At 49.1% G+C, this 19,706-nt stretch overlaps 1 protein-coding gene across 1 annotated transcript in view; it reads right to left on the bottom strand.

Annotated features, from left to right (window-relative positions):
* MARCHF4 (membrane associated ring-CH-type finger 4) overlaps nt 1–19,706 on the bottom strand; it is a 105,130-nt gene that overhangs the window by 15,095 nt on the left and 70,329 nt on the right. The window contains exons 2-3 of the mRNA XM_028112110.1: nt 9,833–9,988; nt 4,127–4,319 (exon numbers count right to left, since the gene is read on the bottom strand). Of these exons, the coding sequence (XP_027967911.1) occupies nt 4,127–4,319; nt 9,833–9,988 (349 nt within the window). The remainder of the gene's footprint in view (nt 1–4,126; nt 4,320–9,832; nt 9,989–19,706) is intronic.

Below are 19,706 nucleotides of genomic sequence, written 5' to 3'. Positions count from 1 at the left end.
CCTCTGTCCACTCTGTCACATCATTTTCTTCCACTTTCTTAGGACTTCTGGAAGAGAAACTTCCCTTTTCCCATAGGAATAAACTAATTGACTGAGTTTTAAAACTGATGACCACCTCTATAGTAATATAGGTGCCATACTGCGACTCTCATCCATGTTGTTCATTTTCGTGCAGTAAGAAGACCGCATTATGCTTCCTTCTGGCTCACCTAGCCAGGTCTCTTTCCATGTTCCAGCTTCTCTGACTTGCATTGGTTCAGTGAAACAGGTTTGTGTAGCCAGAGTCAAGATTCATGGATAGAGGCAGGAAGTGGTAGGATAGAGGTGAGCAAGCATACTTGCTCCTTCTCTCAAAACAAACCAGACCCTGGGTTGCCATTCTGGCTTGTTTCCCTGGAATTCTGATGAAGGTGGAGTGTCAGCCATGTTACAACATTCCCTAGGGTGGAGGTAACCCCTGGTTGATGGCTGCTTTACTATCAATGCCTGGTGGGAGGCTGTAGTTTGGGCGTCCCTGAGTATAGGGACACTTGTAACTACGCATGACTTTTGTGGGGAAACTATGTCAAGGTGGATCCTGTATCCACTATTGTGGGTCTCATCTCTTTCTTCATGAGCTATCGTCTGGGGGCTGAGACTAGCCCTGGACTAGGTTATGGAGTACAGCAAGGACTCACCTGCAGAAGCAAGCTGGACTTGCCTTATGGAGGTTGTGCTTCCTGTCCTAAATTCCTCTAAGTGAATCTAGTGCTAAGTGTACTCTCTGGTAGTTCTGTGAGTCTAAGTGTCTAATTAAGCCTAAAAATAAATACACTGCTGGTACATTCCAGGCTCCACCTGACTGTCCCCACCAGGGAGCCCCTAAGAGGCTGATACTTTATAACAACTTATACAGTACTGAGTGTTTTCCCTCAACTGACCAGAACACTGCAGAAGAGAAATAAATGACTGATACCTGAACTTCACCCTTGAAACCACCTTCATCACTACTGATTATCATCACCACTGATTATCATCACCAATATCAAAATCATCATCAATGCAACCATCACAAGAATCTGTTTGTGCGTTTCAACTACTGTCCATCATCTTCCACTCTCTTCTTTAGATCACATATTACTCTCTTTTTGATTCTGTCTCCTAGAATTTTCTCCTATGGATAACCTCTCCTAGAAAAACATTGAACTGAGAGTCCTGCTCTGCTGCCTGAGTCAGCCTAGGACAAATCCTTCAGTATCAGTTTCCCCATCTGAAAAATGGGAAGAAAATTATTGCCCCTGGGGAAATGGTCTGACAACTGAATTAGCTCCAGTTATAATCAACAAAATGATAGAGCAGTCTAAACCCTTTAAAGGTGAGCTAGTCTAAATATAAATATATCTGACTACTTTGGGATGGCACTAAAAGCACTTGGTCCCTAGGCAGCCCCCTCCTGTCCAATGGCTATGTCCAGGCAGTCACTGGCTTGTCAGAGCAGAATGGACAGATCATGGTGTGGTTTTGCATCCTGGGAAATTATGTTTTATTAAAAGCTTGGAGGGAAGGAAAGCAATGTGAAAACTCTCAATATTTAGCTCACTGTGTTTCTTCCAGAAATTGGGTGACTGAGTGCCATATATATATGAAGAGAAAGAAGAGAAAGAATTTGAGAGATAGAAGTGGGTTGGAGGGAGGCAGATGGAGAGGAGCCAAGAAAGAGACAGAGGACGAGATGGTTCTGTGGAGTCCTGCTCAGAGGGAGACATTATGAGCAGGAGGGACCAGGGCGCCAGGAAGGCACAAGCAGAGGTGCTGGGTGGCTCAGAGCCACAGGGAGCAGGTCTCTTTGTGAGGGCTCTTCCTATAAGTGGGCCCAGGTGCACCCAAAGTTGCAGATGGCATCTGCAGATGTTCCAAAAGGGACACCGAAGACTCCTGCTTTCTGACGCAAGAAGAGAATGGAAAGAGCACTGGACTGCCAATCAGGGGACCTTGCTTCTAATCCCAGCTGAGCAATACTGAGCGGATCACTTCCCTTCTCTGAGCCCTAGTTCTCTCAACTTCAAAATAAGAGTCATACAGGTTGATCCCATGATCTCTTCTATGTTTCCTTCTCTCAGTCTTCAAATCTATGAAGCCCTGAATGGCAGGTGGTATTTATGCTCCTCTTTCCCTCCCATGCTCCCTCCAGGGGAGGAGGAGTATGCTTCCCTTGCCCACCCCCACACTGATGTTGGGCTTGTTGATGACTTGCATTGGCCCATGGGCTGTGGACAGAGGGGACAGTATGCCAGTATTGAGCAGAAGCTTTGAGAGGTCTTGCAAGTTTCCACCAGTCCTCTTGTGCTCTTGTACCTGCCTAGAAAGGTACACCCCAGAAGTCTCTGCCCCTTTACCTGGGCCCCAGCATGAGAAGCCCCTCAGAGCGAGCTGGAACCCAATGCACAGTCAGAAGCCAAACCGAGCCAAGTCCAGCTGAGCCACAGCCGTCATGCAGACCTAGCCACAGGAAATAAATGCTTGTCATTATGAGGCACTGCAATTCTGAAGTTGCCTGTTACCGCAGCCAAAGCTGACTAATACACCACGTGACAGGAAAGCCAGTCTCGTAGAAGGGACCAGTCAAAAGCCTTCCTGAAGGAGAATGAAGGACAGCTGGAGAGGCTCCGCCCGGCCCTCCACTGCTGCCCCCCCCCCCCCAGCTTCATGCCAGAGCCGTACACCTCCATATGGAGACACACCTGGTTTTTGGCAGCCACCACCCGTGCCTCAGCAGGGTAGGAAAGGATTTTGGTAGAGAGGGAACGAAATTAGAATGCTCCAAGTCAAATTCCTCCCTATTCACAGTCCTCTCTTCCACAGTCCTCCAAACCTGGGCAATCTGTCTAGGTGCCACAAAAGGTTGCCTTTAAAAAGACTCTTGAACTCAGGGCTGAGGCATTGGTTTAGCTAGCAGGGAGAGGCAGCAAGATGCTTAGACAAGTATCCAAGTGCCAGCACCACTGGTCTCTGGCTGCCATAATCAGATGCAAGTCTCCAGGCCTCTCTGACTCCTAATATTAAAGAGCCCCAAAGAAATTCACATAGCATCTTCCAGCCAAATTCTAGCTAATAGATGTTTTCCTGCCAAACGGAGCAGTGTAGCCTATTTGATAGAGTATACAAACTAAAGCCCAGAGAACACAATTGTGGAACTTCAGTGCCATCAGCATCGTGGCCTGGGGGGTAACATGAGACTTCCAGGTTAGGATGTATGACCAGTGCTTAACCATGCTTCATGTCACTGAAAGAAAACCAGGATCTTGGTCACTTGAATGACAACTCCAGAGTTGAAAACCATAAGCATTTGTTGGGAAGAACAAAAAGACCCGGCCCTCCACCAATCGACCTAACATAATAGAAAAGGAAGGAACACAGATTTGGGAATGGTGTAAGGGAACAGGCAGGAATTAAAGTGGAGGGTTTCCAACTTTTTTTCTAAAACACCAAAGATTTATTTAGAACAGAAACATATGTAAATGGATAAAAGTACCGAAACTCAAGGTGAAGCAAGGGCGAAGATTCAGAGGCTGTCTGCCCTGCATTCCATTGCCCACTCCCAAAATTGGTTCCTGAAGCTGTGTGTGGAACATCGGGACCCCATACAATTTGAAAACCACTAGACTAGAGAAATCTGGGGCACTATAATAAGCTTATAGAAAGCTGAAGAAAAGGGGGGAAGGGCAGGTATCATGATGCTGTTTCTGGGCATTTTGCTGGGAAGGGAATGGAATTAAATGTATAGTCATCCCTTGTCATGGCTTGGCGACCATGGAGCACACAACAGAGAAGAGGGCCTCCACATCCCGTTTGAGGCAGACAGACTGACCAACTGACCTTTCTCAAGTCTTCTTAGAGGCAAGCCTCCTTATCCTTATCTTCAACTGGGCAAGGATAGATTTGTTTGGGAAAGATTTAGATCTTCCTCCTTTGGCCTGCCTCCTCCCCCATCCCATTGACCCCTCAAATCTAAGGTGCTGGCTCCTCCTGAGCTTACAGGTCTGAAGCTTGGTGCTTCGACCTTTCAGAGGGAGAGATCCTGAGAGATCTGTCTAACTCACCAGCACATGGCTCCCCACTTCCCATAGAGACAGGCCCCCAGACCCACCTATGCACACCACATCCATGAATCCATACATCCCATAGCAGATCTGGAAGAGGAGGTCTTGGCGCTGCCATTTTGCTGAGGGACTGAAGGTTGACCAGATAAGCCAAGAGATACTGGCGATGAGGAAGAGGGAACCCAAGATGGCGGCTGCAATTTGAACCTTCTCAATGACTGTCAGAGAGATGGCTTGCCACTGCAAAGAAGACAAGGACAGGTTAGCTGTTGCTTGGATGCCCTTACCCCATTTCCACCCCATTCCCATCCCTCCTCCTTCTGCTGCCCCAACCTCTTACCTCGGGTTGAGGATTTAATACAAGCCTCCTTAACTTGGAATACAATGGCTATCGTTACAAGTTTCTGAGTTTTTTTTTTTTAATTTTATTTATTTATTTGACAGAGAGAGACACAGCGAGAGCGGGAACACAAGCCAGGGGAGCAGGAGAGGGAGAAGCAGGCTTCCCGCGGAGCAGGGAGCCCGATGTGGGGCTCGATCCCAGGACCCTGAGATCATGACCTGAGCCGAAGGCAGACGCTTAACGACTGAGCCACCCAGGCACCCCAAGTTTCTGAGTTTTTTGTTGCACTTTTAATATGGAGGAGACTGATATCACACCAAATGGTCAGAAGTTATTGTAGGGAGGGAGTTCTGGGCAGCCATGGCTGGGAAGGAAGGCCTTTATAACTGATTATGATACAGACAGAGAAAGTGAAAGTTCAGAGCCAGTGTAGGTGGTATTCTAGGGCCCACAATATTCTTTTCAGAGCAACATTGCTTATTTTCACACTAATAGGGCACAGGCCTTTCTTTTACTTATTTTCTACAACACCTGACATGTCATTTAATATAAATGCCAGAGATTACCAATTCAACAGACAAGGAGAGGACACAGGGTGTGGGGGAAAGATAAGAAAAACAGTATAATTTACTGACTATATACGAGCATTGAGATTTCATTTTTTAACAGAAAAAGTACTACGCTAATAGCAGTATTGAAGGATGGATTGAAGGCTGGGGTGTGGGTGGGTTTCAATTCTGAAATTCTATGAATCTATGGCTGGCCTCAGTAGCACAGGCTTAAAGGAGCCTGGAGTTGGATTTTAGTTTGGGATTTATTCCTGCTCTCACTCAACAAATATGTACTCCGCTAGGTGCCGAAGATAAAGCAGTAAGCAAAAACATGTAAGATTTCTGTCCTCATGGAATTTATAGTCTAGGAAACACAGATGATCAAATAATTTATTTACAACTATAGTTCACCGGGCATAAGCGAGGGAGGTACATAGAACTATGAGAGCCTTTGGTAGGTGGATTCAACTTGTCAGAAGAAGCAATGCTTGAGTTGAGTGGGAGTTTAGGCAAAGAGAGGAGGGAAGAGTGCTCTAGGCATAGGAGAAAGCATGTGCAAAGGTCCTGCGGCAGAAAAAAAAAGTATAGTGAGTATGAAAACCTAGAAGACCAGAAAGGGTGGAGCAGAGAGAGCAAAAGGGAGTGTGGGGTGAGACAGCTGGGAAAATAAGAAGAGAAGACCATGTGGAATCTTGAAGAATATGCACAGAATTTTGGCTGTGTCCTAAAGAGTAAATATGACGCTATGGAACAGTTTTAAGCTGGGAAGTGACAGGATCCCATTTGGGAAGGCGGAGGGCAGGACAATCTTCTGATTGTTGGGATTTGTGTAAAGCTCTGTGGAGAACACCCTCAGCAGGCATCTCAGCCTGAACTCCCCATAAAAATCAGACAACTTTCCATCTGCCAATAGTGAGTCCTTCCTCTGCACTAAATTGGCATGGATGCAAGCACTGAGTCTGGCTCCAGAGGGACTGACCAGTGGCCCCTAAGGAATTGTAACCGTTGGAATACATTTCACTTGCTGTTCTAGATGTAGGACATCAGCCTTTACATTTAATTGTACAGATAGCATCCCATTACAGGTAATTGGGCCTTTAAATTTTCCACTGCTTCCCCCAGCCTGGGGTTACACAAAGCAAGGGGATTTTCCAGAAGATGGCCTGATCCTACAGACTCCTCTCAAATACTGCACCACAAATGCTTTCTCCAGAACCTGCCTCTCCCTCCATGAAGAGGGTTCCTGACTGAGCTTTTTGTCTTCACCACTGAGTCATCAATAACCTTCACTTTCTCCTGCTCCAGACTTCAAAACCCCCAAATATAGAGGCACAGAAAGGTCCCCTTAATCCTTAAAGCCACCCTAATCCCTAGTCCCTCAAGCGAGCTGTTGAACTTCAGCAGGGCCCCTGACTACAGTCTGAAGCATGATGGGAAGGGAACAGGATGGGGTGCTGTAGACAGACTCTCCTCCTGTCTGTCCCATGTGAGCCTCTACGAAAGGGGCGGGGAACAGAGCTGCAAAGAGCAAGAGAGAATAAGACAGCTCTGAAATCTCAAAGGGAGGCTGGGAAGGGGTGAAGGGCTCCAGAGACTCTGCTACCCCCAACACTGGGGCTTCATTCCAAACGAGGTTCCGATCGCAGTATCCTGAGACCCCCTTCCCCCCCCACCCCCCCACTCCCCCACCCCCACACTGCAGCACCAAGACTGGGCATTTCCTTCGACCCCGGAAGGGGCACTGAGCAAGGAAGGGGTCAGGACCCCGTTCTGGCCAAGCTCTGCTCCAGCTTGCATGGTGTCAGCTAGGAGAAGTCAGTAAGTCATAAGGACCGTCAGTTTTCCCTTCCCTAACAATGGAAATCATTGGCCCTTCCCACTCCCTAGAGTGCCGTGAAGGTGGAATGAAAGAACTCTTTGAAGGGGACGGGCAGCATCATTTCCACTCTTCAGTATGTTTGAGCAAATATGCAGTGACGCACGTCCCGGTGGGATATTCCTCCCCCCCCCCCCCCCCCGCCCACCAGGTGGGACCTTCCCAAACGCACTCAGCAAAGCCGTGGCTGCGCACCGCAGGTCGGAGGAGTCAGACCCCTGTGTGCAAGCCGCCCCGCCAGGGTAACCATGAGCGAACTGTGCCTCCACTGCTTCATCTGTAGATTGGGAAGAAGAACAGTGCCCGCTGCATTGGGTTGTTTTAGGTATTAAATGAGATAATACACGTGAAGCCTTAGGGTGGCCACCAGGAAGCACTAACTAAACGTCATTAATATAACTACAGTTCAGTTGTAGCGGAGAGAGGGTGAGGAGCAGCCAGGGAGCCCCGAGGCCACCCCGAGATTCCTTTCTCGATGGCTCTTCTGCTAGAAACAGAACCTTGCGCGTGTCACTGAGATACCATGCCGGGGCGAGCACTGTTTCTCACAGCTTTGTATGGGGCTTGGACCGCGAGGTGAGGGACCTGAGACATAGGAGAGGTCCCCCGCCCTGCTCTGACATCAGAGGCTTGTCACCCTGCCACCCCACCCCCAGCTCCACTTGCTTGCAGGAGGGCCAGCCTGCTCCGTCCCCGACTGCAGGTGCTTCCGCTGGGCTGTGGGAGCACGAGCTGCTCCCCGGTGCCTGCCTCTCTCTCGGCTGGGCCTGAGAAGCCCAGGACACACAGCTGGGACAATCTGGGCCACAACTACACAATACTGCCACTAGGCCAAACTACTTCCTTCTTCTGGTGCTATCCAGAAAAGTGCAATGCCATTTACTGAGCGCACATCATGCATTTCCAAGAGCAACAGAATCAGAGGGAGTCCCTGGTGCCTAGAAACTCACAGTTAGAGACATGTTAGTCACTTAAATTCATGAATCAGTATTGTCAATACTGCCATTTGCTCACCATACTTAAGAGATCAGAATAACATTTTCTTTCTTTCTTTTTCTTTTTTTTACTCCTGGGGAAAAAATTATCCCTAAATGATTTTTCATTTTATAAGTCAAGGTCTGGTGCCTGTTTTTGAACCAAGGGGGGATTTGGGGGTGGGCTTGTGGATCTGGACTCTGACCCTTTCCCAAGGCTTGAATGAGAGAAGAGAATGAATGCACCCCAGAGGGCGTGGACTCAGCAGTCTCAGGACACCGCTATTTTAAGACACTTGAAGATTTGAAAAGAATGACTGAAGACGGGACCAGCACAGGGAGAGGCACCTCTCATTCCGACCCCTTCATAGACATCAGGATGGCTGAGGTGCCTGGGAGTTTTAATGCCTCCTTCCAGAAATGATGCCCCCTGCTGGCCCACAGGCATGTGCTAGCACTCTCTCGCGCACACACACGCACGCACACACGCGCGCACACGCACGCACACACACTCTCATTCTTGGCAGTGCCTCATGTAAAACTCCACAGTGTTTAAACTAAAATGCCCGGACACCACAGCTCCAGGCTTCTGGCTGCCCCTCCACACGAAGTCCCCAGCCCCACAGTCGCACCACACCACCACCCTTCTGGGATGGCCGAATCCACTCTTCCCTGCCTGCACCGCCCCCCACCCCCCGAGAAAGGAGGAGTGAAGCAAGTGTGCCAGGCCACGGGTGTGCTGGCTTATTGATTATGTGGCAGCTTAACTGGCTGACCGTGCATATGTGCAGGTATTTTCAGAAGCAAAGGGCTCTCTATATGTGGGTGCGCCTTGCAGGGAGAGCCGTTGGGTTTGAAGGATTTTCGAGGTGGGGCAGGGCCCGCCAGCAGCGCTGGGGATGAGGGATGTGTCAGGGCAGGGCGGGAGGGTGGGGGAGGACGGGGCTGCAGCCCTGTCCCAACCCGTGGAATCCATGTGGCAGGCCCCACCCCAGCCCAGCCGCTCTGCCCTTGCCCCTGACGGTAACCCCTTCTCAGTCCCTCCTTCTTTTTCCTTCCCTTCTGTTTCTCACTGCCTCCTTCTCCTGTCTCTTCTCCATTTTTCTGCGGTTCCTTTTCACGAGGAGTGTGGTCCATGGACCAGCAGCAACAGCATCACCCAGAGGTTGTTAGAAATGCAGAATCTCAGGCCCTGCCCCAGACTCCTGAGTCACAGTCTGCGTGTTAACAAGATTCTAGGTGAACTGAATGCACCTTAAAGTCTGGGATAGGCTGCTGAGTCTCCTCCTCCTTATTTCTTCTTTTCCCGCCCTTAGCTTTCCCTCAGTCTTCCTCCCACACCTCCCAACCTCTTTTTTCCATCCTGCTCTCATCTGCCCTCTCGTCTGTCCCTCTTTCTTTTCTTTTCCTCCCTGCCTCCCCTCCCTTTCTTTCTTTCCTTTCTGCTTCCATCCACCCATCCATCCACCCACCCACCCTTACATACATCCATCTACCCACCCATCCTTATATCCATCCATCCATCCAACCATCCACCCACCCATCCACCCATCCATCCATCCACCTACCCTAACATCCATCCATCCAACCATCCACCCATCCATCCATCCATTCACCCATCCATCTACCCACCCACACTCACGTCCATCCATCCACCCATCCATCCATCCACCAACACTTACATCCATCTGTCCATCCATCCATCCATCCAACCTTACATCCATCCATCCATCCTTACATCCATCCAGCCACCCATCCATCCATCCATCCATTCCTTAGCTCACTGATCCTGTCTACCATTTAATTCTTGACACGTCTTTCCTTCTAGATCTTTCCTCTGTCCTTACCCCATCCCTTGCTCTTCTTGCTAAGGCTGAGGAGGAAACACAAGCGCTCTCATCCTGTCTGCCTGCATGTCACTGTTATCGTGCCCACCTAGCTCATCTTGTTACTTTTCTCCAGACTGCCCTGGACTCTAAGGGGAAAACATTCTCCCGCCCTGGTCATACCTGCAGAGGATTTTTTGTGCTTATGGCGATGACATGGTACTTGTAGTAGCACAGCTCGCAGCTCCAGCAGCCCCGCTCGCTGATCCACTTGATGAGGCAGGGCTGGTGCGTACACTTGACAGAGCCATCACAGCGGCACGGGCTCAGCAGCTCCCCCTGCAGGGAGAGAGGCAGAGGGTGGTAAGTTCTGGGTCTGGAGTCTGGCAGGTGGGTGGCTACGGGAGTGATGGTTTGGGCCACCCGAATAAGACAGACCACACCACTTAAACCAGTCCCTGTCTTTGTTGGGAAGCACCAGAATCCACAGGGCACAGGGGAGCCAGGCAGCTTCAGAGAATTCAACTAACATTTCAGAGCCTCGACTCTCATTGGGTGCTGCCCAAGTCCTAGGGTGCCTATGAAATGAGTGGGTCGATTTTTATGGAAGCCCTCTACCTGCACTGTCCTGGGAACAGGGATGAGATGCCTGCTCCATGAGAATGGGAATCATATCCATTTGTGGATGTCCAGACCCCAGCACCTTGCTCAGTGCCCAGCACTCAAAGTATATATGTGCCATGAATGAACTTGGTAGCAGAAACGTTCAGAGCGCCTCATCCCCATATAACCCTTCCCAGTTCCCCTCTCTGCTCTTCCAGTATTGACAGGCCCCCTTCACTGTAGCTCCTGCCCTTCCTGTACCCACCATTGTAGCACTTCCCCCATTTGTCTCTGGGTTACTGCACCGTGACCCCTTACAGGGACAATAGCTTACACATCTTTGCATCCTTGGCATCTAGTGCCATGCTTGAAACAGATCCTCCTTGCATTGTTGACGGCAAAATGCATTCTTATCTGTTTGATGAACAAGAAGTTCTGCTCCCCTAGGACATGGCCAGCTCTGGCACCAGGTGGACAACCGTGGCACCTGGGAGAGTAGAAGAGGCAGGAGATGCCCACAGTGCTGAGCACCCGCCCCAGCCTTCCAGGTCTAAAGGGCCCTTGGTAGTGAGTAGTTGCTGTGTAGCTTGGGGAAAGAAATAGGAGGGGGTGAGTGGGGAGAGGTACTGGAGGAGGGGCAAAGCCCTCATTATTCATGGTAGCCTTTCCTAGGCTCATTAATTCTGACAGGATGAGCTGGGTTTGATTAATCGGGTTGTTAAGCAGCCATGTCAAATTGCCAATGAAGTAAGAGACATTACTTCCGGTCCCTGGCATCGCTGCCACGTGACAGAGAAGGGCTGCACTCCTTGCTTCCAAGCAGCAGCTAGGGGACAGGGCAGCAAGGGCTGTTGGCTGGGCACAATTGATAACAAGACCTGAGCTCTCTGGCGTGACTCTGGATGTGCGACCACACCACCAGAGCTCACAGGGGGCCCCGGACCGCCACACACTGATGTGGGGAAGGGGAGAGCATGACCCAGCCTGCTCCCAATGCCTGGCTATGGGGCCCAGGGGCCAAACGGGCACTGTGTCTCTGGCGGCTCCTCGTCCCCCACGCTCTCCCTCCAGAACCGGACAACCCAAAAGGCAGAATAGGAACTCTCTTTGGGTGCTACAAAGATTAGAAAGCAAGGACACCAAAACTGTTGGAAAAGTTTAACTCTGATGAAGGAAGCAATCCAGGATTTTTGCAAAAAAACAGTAAATCTGGAAAGATGTTATTTTAACCTTGGCATTTACATAAGTTTTGTATTTTATAATCTGGTATATTTTTATGTACATTTGGGAGAAGGGCCATCATCTTCTGTATGTTTAAGGCTTCTAGGAGGCCTTAATGTGGACGCTTTCCCGTCTTTGGCCGGTCAGGTCTATGCATCTTCAGGAGCAAGAGAAGTGGAAATGAGCCAGTGGCCCAACAGATCGGGTTAGACTTCATGAAGATGAGCTTTGCAGTCAACTCGGTGAAAAGCTGAATTGTCGGGGCAGGGAAGGGGAAGTGGTAAACATCTCTGAGTATAGGAAGAGGGAGGTTCAGTGACCAGCTCCGAGTCACTCAGCCAGCCGGTGGCGTGGCCAGAAAGAGAAGCCTGGTCTTTCTGACACCAGACGCCAAACTTCTCAGCACCCCACTCTGTTCATCCCTCCTGGGCACTCTGTCCCCGCTGTCCCTCCCACACCTCTGCCTGCGTCCTCCACCCCACCCCCGGGCCCCTCCGCCAAGTCTCTCGTGCCTGCTAGCTACGCGTCTGTCTCTTCTCCCTGCACCGCCACCCAGAGTTTGGCACTTGCTCTCTGTGTCTTCCAGGACTCGGAAGCTCCTGTGTGTCCCACAGAGCCCAGCACGTCACAGGTGCACAATACGGAGTGCTCGCTGACTGGAGGGGCACTGGGGTGTGGCAGAGGATGAGCCCCCCCGGCCCAGCTCCTGAGGCTCCAGCCCTTGGGCTGGGGCAATTATTACCATCTTTTCTTTGTGTAATTTTTATTTTATTTATCTTATTTATTTTTATTTGTATTATTTTTTTATTATTACCATCTTGTCTGCAGAGCTCAGCAAATGCCACAGATCAAAGGGGCTCATTAAATGCAAAAGGCACCAGACACTTCTCAGTGATCTGCTCGGGGCTCTGGGGCCCAGGGACTGGCTGAGGCAAGAAAACTCGGGTCTTCTTGAATCCCCCCGCCCCCAACGGACACGGTGTGGGGGAGGAATGAAGAGCATGGTTTTCAGAGATGGACTCCTTAGGTTTGAATGCCTCTTCATGCTCACCAGCTGTGCAAACTTGGGCAAGTCCCTCAACCCCTCTGAGCCTTCTTTATCTTTCTGTTGCCGGCAACTCTTGCCCCCTCCAAGGGTGGCCGTAAGGACTGAGTGATATCACGCCCACAGAAGTGCTGGAGACAGCGCCTGGCACAAGTAAATCCCCTTGTGCGTGTGTTACAATTCTAACTCACATTTCCATGAGGACTTTAATTTCATAGTTTTTTTCCTACTATACCTCTATTTTATTCTCTACTGGCAAATAAGGAAGGAAGGAGCCAGGCCATAGGTAAAAGGTCAACGGAGGCCCTGAGAGAGGGGAGCCTGCCCTTGTGAAGTGGATAAGAGGTCAGAACACAGATCTGCTGACTTGTGGCCCAGGAATGTCCTCTGGGTTACGAGGGGGATGCTGAGAGCATGGGGTGGGGGTGTGCCCTCCTTCCCTGGGGATGCTGAACAGAAGAGCGTGGGCCTCTTGGAGGGGTTAAGTGGGATCATGCTTGAGGCAGGAGGCACAACAAGTTGATCCACAGCCCTTGGCTATGGCTGAGCCCGTGGCTGAGGAAGACAACGGGGTGGATTCTCCTCACTGCCAATGACACAGTGAGCTGCAGATGCAAGACTCCAGTGGTTTCTCCATTCACAGATTTCTTTCTGTTTATTTCCAGCTCACTTCGATTTTCCCCCATCTCAATCTGAAAGGACTCGCTTCTGGAGTCCTTAGGTTACCTGGTTGCCATGGCAATGTCAGGTAAGCCAAGATTTCCCCTTCTGTCCACATGGGCACTGGGCATCCCTGCCACTGAGCAGAAAGAAACAAATACAGTCTAGTGATGCAAAGACTCCAGCCCCACTGCAGTTTGCAGCTCCTCTGGAAGATCAGAACAAAGGAGACAATAGAAACCCTAGCCTTGGGGTGCAGTATGGGGGCATCTTCCTTTATTGACACTCATGTGGTGGTTAAGAGCTTGGACTCTGATCTTAGGAAGTCTCGGGTATATCCAGGCTCTTACAATCTGTGTGACCCTGGGAAAGTTGCTTAACCTCTCTGGGCCTCATTCAGTCATTCCTTTATTCATCAAGTATTCATCTAGTATGTTTCAGGTTCTGTTCTAGGTGACAAGGATACAGCAGTGAATGGAACTGACCAAAATTCTCTAGTAGAGAGAGACAGAGAATAAAAAAATATAAACAAATAAACTATTGGTACCTTAGATGCTATCATGTGCTATGGAGAAAAATGAGCAGGGGAAAGGAAAATAGAATACCAGGAAAGGGGCAGGTTGAAATTCTAAATAGGGTGGCTATGAAAGAGTTCACCAAATGGGGACATTTGAGCAAAGACTTGAGGAAGGTCAGGGAGCAAAGCATGCAGACATCTGGGGGCTGGACATTTCAGTGCAAAGGCCCTGAGGCAGAAGCATGCCTGGCATGTTGTAGGAACATCAAAGAGGCTGATGTGTCTGGGGTAAAGTGAGTGAGGGAAAGGGGAGCAGGAGATGAGGTCAGAGAGATAATGAGGATGAAGAATGAGGGACAAATTAGGAGAGGCTTGTGGGCCATTTTAAGGACTTGGCCCTTACTGTGAATGAGATGGGAAGTCATGAGGGTTTTGAGGAGAGGAGAGTGGCGTGATCTGACCATGTTTGACAGGATCACTTTGGCTGCTGTCTTGAAAACAGACTAGACAGAAGGGCCAAGTAGAAAGACAGGAGGCTGTTGCAGGCATCCGGGTGGGTGATGATGGTGTTTTGGACCCGTATGGAAGCAGTGGGAGTTCTGAGAAGTGGTCCATTTCTAGATACATTTTGAAGATACAGATAATAAGATTTGCTGATGGATTCGATGGGTACATGAGAGGAAAGAAAACAAGGATGATGCTGATTTTGACCTGAGCCATAAGAAGGATGGAGAATTGCTCTCATTTGAGATGGAAAAGACTGAGGGAGGAGCAGGTTTTGGAGGGCAGAATGGGAGGTCAGGTTTGGACATGCTTATTAAATAGGCATCAGAGACTGCAATAGATACTAGTCTGGAGTTTAGGGGAGAGGTCCAGGCTCAAGACATAAATTTGAGAGTCATTGATATACAGATGGTGTTTAAAGCCATAAGTCTGGGTGAAATCACCAAAGGAGTTAAGTGTGGGTAGAGAAAGAGAGGGATACCGGGGCTGCTCCCTGGAGGATGCCAACATGTTGGAGCTTGGGAGATGGGAAAGCAGCGGGAGAGGAGGCTGAAGGGGAAGGTCAGTGAGATGAGAAAGGAACACTCCAGTGGTTTCTCCATTCACAGATTTCCACGATGTGTGGAACACGTGTGTTCCAACAGCCAAACAAGAAGACAAGGTGTTGCAAAAAAAAAGGGAGCCATGGCCTTGTCAAACGCTGCTGATGGGTCAAGTTGGATGAGAACTGAGAATTAAGGGTGGATTTGGCGAGTTTTCCTTGATTTCTTCATTGTCTACGTGAAATATGAAGCAAAGTCATGGGCTGAGAGTGAAGGTGGGGGAGGTGGTGTGGGAGGTCTGAGAATTGGTATAAAATAGTCATCTGCGGGAGTTTAAGAGTGATGAGACTGAAGAAATAAGGTATGATTGCTGGCAGCATGGAGGGTCCTTTCTATTAGATTAAAGGGCTCACCTGTGAGACTGGGGAAGGACTGTAGTAAGGGAATATATTTAGCAACATGCCTGGCACCTGGTAAGCTCTCGGCAAATGCTGGCTCACATGTAAGGGGCTATAAGAGGGGTCATAGCAGAGCTCCTTTCCTCTAAGCCCACCTTCTCGCCTCCTCCAAATGTTGATCAATTTCCTGCCTTCTCTCTTCACCCTTTATGTACCATTCTCCTATTAAAAATCCTAATGTTATAAACATTTCACAATTCTAACACAATGCTTTCATTGACGTTCTACCACCTACTACCTCAATAACCAAATGAGGCTAATAATTACTTCTCCTGTTTTACAGATACAGAAATCCACTCAAAGAGGCTGTGACTTGCTCAGGAGAAAGGCTGAGGAAGGCTCTGAAACCAGTTCTGTCCGTCAGGCTATACCCACAGCATCTTTGCCAGCTTCAGCATCACCTGCTCGTCTCCTCTTCTGCCCCCAGCGGCCTGTTCATCAGAGAGCTGACCTTGCTGACTCCCCCAGGAACATACAAACACAGAGGCAGACACCCTTTCCCCCTTTGCCCCTCTCCTCAGAAGCCAATTCCAGGCAGTGTTCATTGGGTATTAACTGATGTGGTAGTAGTGGAGGACAGGCTAACTACCCCCTCACTTCCTCCTCCTCACACTCCAACCCTTGGCAGATCCTCCCCCATCTGATATTGGTTGAGTCAAAATTAAGAGAGAGAGAGATTTTTGTAAGCAAAGTAATACATTAACGTTTTCTCTGAGATGCAGTCTAGATTAATAAGGAAAGTTACAGTAGCCTTATAGATGCTCCACTGTGAAGACACAGAGGACCTAAAGCCTTACAATCAGAATTTCCCCTCCAGGGTAGACCCAGAAGCCATGTGTCCTTGGGTGGGGAAGAATGGGCATAAGAGCAGAAGCAGTTCCTTAGGATTGTGGTGAAGAATAAGGAGCGGGTGTGGGTAGGAACAGGGAGGGGTACCAAAGAAAGTAGGGCCTCCCCGGTGTCCTTTCTGGGTAGTGTGAGGATGGAGAGTTGACTCGATAGGGGAAAAATTGTTTTGTACCACCCCCTGCACTCCACATATTTGGAGGATCAACTAACAGTATGGTTCATCAATGACACATCCTTCCAACTCTGCAGACGCAACCAAACTGGCCCATGATATTGGCCAACTATTTATGTAGCTGGGATATGGATTGGTGGCGGGGGGCTGGGGAGAAAGGAAACAAAGCAGGAGCACATATGGGGCGAGTGCCTCGAAAGAAAACCTAGAAGACTCCAGGTGTCGTCTTCCTGCAGGAGGCCAGGCAATGATTTCTTGATTCCAGAGACCTACAAGAGGCCAATGTATCCTGGTATTACAATCAAGAGAAAGGACCTATCATGAAGACCTTCTTACCAGCAAAGGTTGTAGTCAAGAGATAAATAGGAGGTGGGATTCTCTGCCCTGGATGATGATAAAGCAGGTTTTCCCCTTATCTGTGGAGACAGGCTGATGGGCAAGTTGACTTCAGAGATCCCCACGGCCCCACAATCCATTATTATACACAGACAGGCAATTCTGAATTCTCTGTATATTGTGTCAGGCCGTGTATGGGCAACTCTTTGTTTTCTGCCTGGAGACCTTCCGGGCCTATCTTTTGGCTCTGTCACGCATCCAGGGCATGAAGCAGGGCACCCAGCCAGGCTGGGCCAGCTTCTCACTTCCACGCTCAGGGGCGCCAGGGCCACACCTCGGCTTCTGGAGACTAACAGTGTGTCAACACTCACACAAGGAAATCCAGAATTGTTGCCAGATAATTTGATTTTAAGAAGAAAGAACTCTATTACTAAGTAGAAAAAAAAAAGATTTAAGGTCTTAATGAGCTATAGTTATCTACACTAAATCCAATTAACCACATAATTATTTCTAGTTCTGCTCTCATACCAGCAGCTTACTTTCACACACACACACACACACACACACACACACACGTATAATCTGCCTCCCTCTTCATGAAAAAATCTCCAAACTTCCTGTTCATCAATTCAAAAAAAGGAATATAGAAAGAGACAAGGAAAACAAACACACAAACCCAAACTCAACCCTCCAAACCATGGTTTTTCATTCTCCTGATAATTATTTTATTCCTGCAATGCTTTTCCCCTTATAATTTAACTGGTACAAGACAAACGTACCTATTTCCTCTAACTGCCTCTAAATGTAGTCAACTGGTACTAGAAAGAAGAACTTACCCTCACAAATGAATTTAAATAACATCCAATTCCATAAAGTCAAACATGGTCTGCATAATAAACAAACCACGCTATACGGGGGCTGGTGGAAAGAAAGAAGGTCATATCTTATGTGTATATTCATAACCATATCTGTATTTCTAATGACCTAAATGTGCAATAAACTATCCGTTTGTCTTTCTGTGTAACTCATTATGGCCATCACCGTTGTTACCAAAGAGCTAAAACTAAAGGCTCATCTGCCCTCAATCCTCTGCCTGACTCAATAAAAAAATGTAATTTCAATAAACCTCAGCTGGCCAGAATTGGGCTATTTGCATATGGCAGCCGGCTGGGCCCGTTTCCAGGGTTCCGGGCCGCCGGGTTGAAAGTGCAGAGATTTCAGGTCACTGTGACCTCTTTCTTTCCCACAGGTCAGGCCAAGCCAAGGGCATGAGTCAATGGCAAGTTAAAGGGCAAGTTCTCGATTACCCCCTGGGGTCAGCCCTCCTTACTCCCCGCATGCTGGCAGAGGGATGCCCAGCTCCAATTGTGCAAAACCTTTGTATTATTGGAAGGGGTTGTGGTGAACTTCTACAAAAATGAATTTTCTGTCACAGTAATTAATATACCACTCTGTGTTGAGGGATACAGCAGATGTTACAAGTGCAAATGAACTCTGAGGATGGGTTGCACTTCATGGATGTTTTGAATCACAAACCTAGGCTTTCAGAACCTTCTGTAGGTCTGGCTCCTACAAAGCAAAAAAGCTGGGTCTTTCCTGGGGCTAACCCCAGCCCTGCCACCCTCTGGCTGGTGACCTTGGCTTTAAGCCCTCCAGACCTTGATTCCTGACTTCTCAGAAGTCAGTATACGCAAGAACCACCTGGAAGCTTGTTATGAGGATACCCAGGCTTTGCTCCAGAGATTCTGATTCCATGTGAACCCACTCTTTCTGTCTTGAAGCAAGGTTGGCTAAGACTGATTTTGCAAAGCCCTGGACCAGATACTTTTTAGCAAGCCTTCTGTCTTCTGCATCACTCTAAGACTCTTATGTATACAGAGATAAAAAACAAATACCAATAGCTAACACATATTGAACACTTACTATGTGCTAGGCCCTATATGCCAGCTTTGACCGCTGAGTTCAAATCCTGGTTCTTCCACTGGGTGAATGCCATTGTGCAAGCTACTTACCCACTCTGAGCCCCAGCCCCGTCATCTGCATCTATACGCTTTTTAAAATGCTGTGGCTGCCATGGCTGTCTCTCTTAGTAGCTCCTGCTCACTGAGCTGATAACTGCCCTGTTATTTCGGGGGGGGGGGGAAGGACAAAAGAGATATCCCGGCTCACATCCACCTGCCGGCCTCCGCGTCTCTTCGGAGCCCTCCCCACGCCTTGTCCCTCACATGCCTGTGCTCCTTCCTCACATGAGGGGGTAAATGACAAGGCCATGAGCCGGGAGTGTTTCCAGCCATCACTCCTCTCTGCCCCCTTTCAGGCAAGGCTGTGAACGTGTGTTCACAGGGCCAACCGAGGGCTCTGTGAGGCCCTTGGAGGCACACGAATGAGGGGAAGTGAAGGCAGGGCTGGAGAGGCTAGAATGATCTGTATCACGAAGAGCTGAGCAAGAGAAGGGAAGTAAGAGAGGGAAAAGAGAGTTTTGCCCCATAATTTCCTCTGCCTGCTTTGTAAAGAGTATAAACACTGACGTGCTTTTTCTTTCTCTGTATGGGACTTGCACTTTTTCTTTGTGACAAGCTTCGTTCAGGTAATCCTCCATTCAGACTGAAAAGCCCGAAGCCCAGGGAGGGCCGTGGTGCGGTGGGGCACCCTCCCCCCAGGGGTCCAGAGCTTCCACTCTTGCAGGACTGAGGCCTTGCACAGGGCAATACCCATTCCAGAGCCTGCTGAAAGCTCAGCCCCGTTCTCTTCACACCTCTCAAGGAAGCATACTATTCCTGAAGTCTTGGCTCTGCTTCCCTGTCAGGAATAAGCACGCTAAGTAGAATTTGAATTACTATGGCGTGTGAATAGACTCCGGTCTGTTGACTCCAAGCTTCTGCTAAGCTGCTCCAAGTGGTTGTAGCTTCTGTCATCTTGGCAATTTTACTTTTTGTTTGAAAGAATTCTATATTCCTTACTTCTGGGGCTGGGAAGAGGGTGGTCTTCAAAGGCCCTTTGCTTTATCCCCCAGCCTCTGGGCAGAGGACCTGTCCCCAACCCCGACGTAGGAGGTGCTCCTGTACAGAGATAATGTCAGGAAAGGGGGGCCCAGAGCCTCCCACACTTACCCAGTGCCCTTTTAGATCCGTCTGTGAAAGCCAGTGCAGG

The sequence above is a fragment of the Eumetopias jubatus genome, unplaced genomic scaffold, assembly GCF_037043125.1.
Source record: "Eumetopias jubatus isolate StellerSeaLion01/CBP00866 unplaced genomic scaffold, mEumJub1_p1.0 scaffold_3, whole genome shotgun sequence".
In the NCBI taxonomy this organism is placed as follows: Eukaryota; Metazoa; Chordata; class Mammalia; order Carnivora; family Otariidae; genus Eumetopias; species Eumetopias jubatus.
The sequence above is the reverse complement of the archived record's forward strand: the minus strand, read 5'-3'. Positions and strand labels throughout refer to the sequence as shown.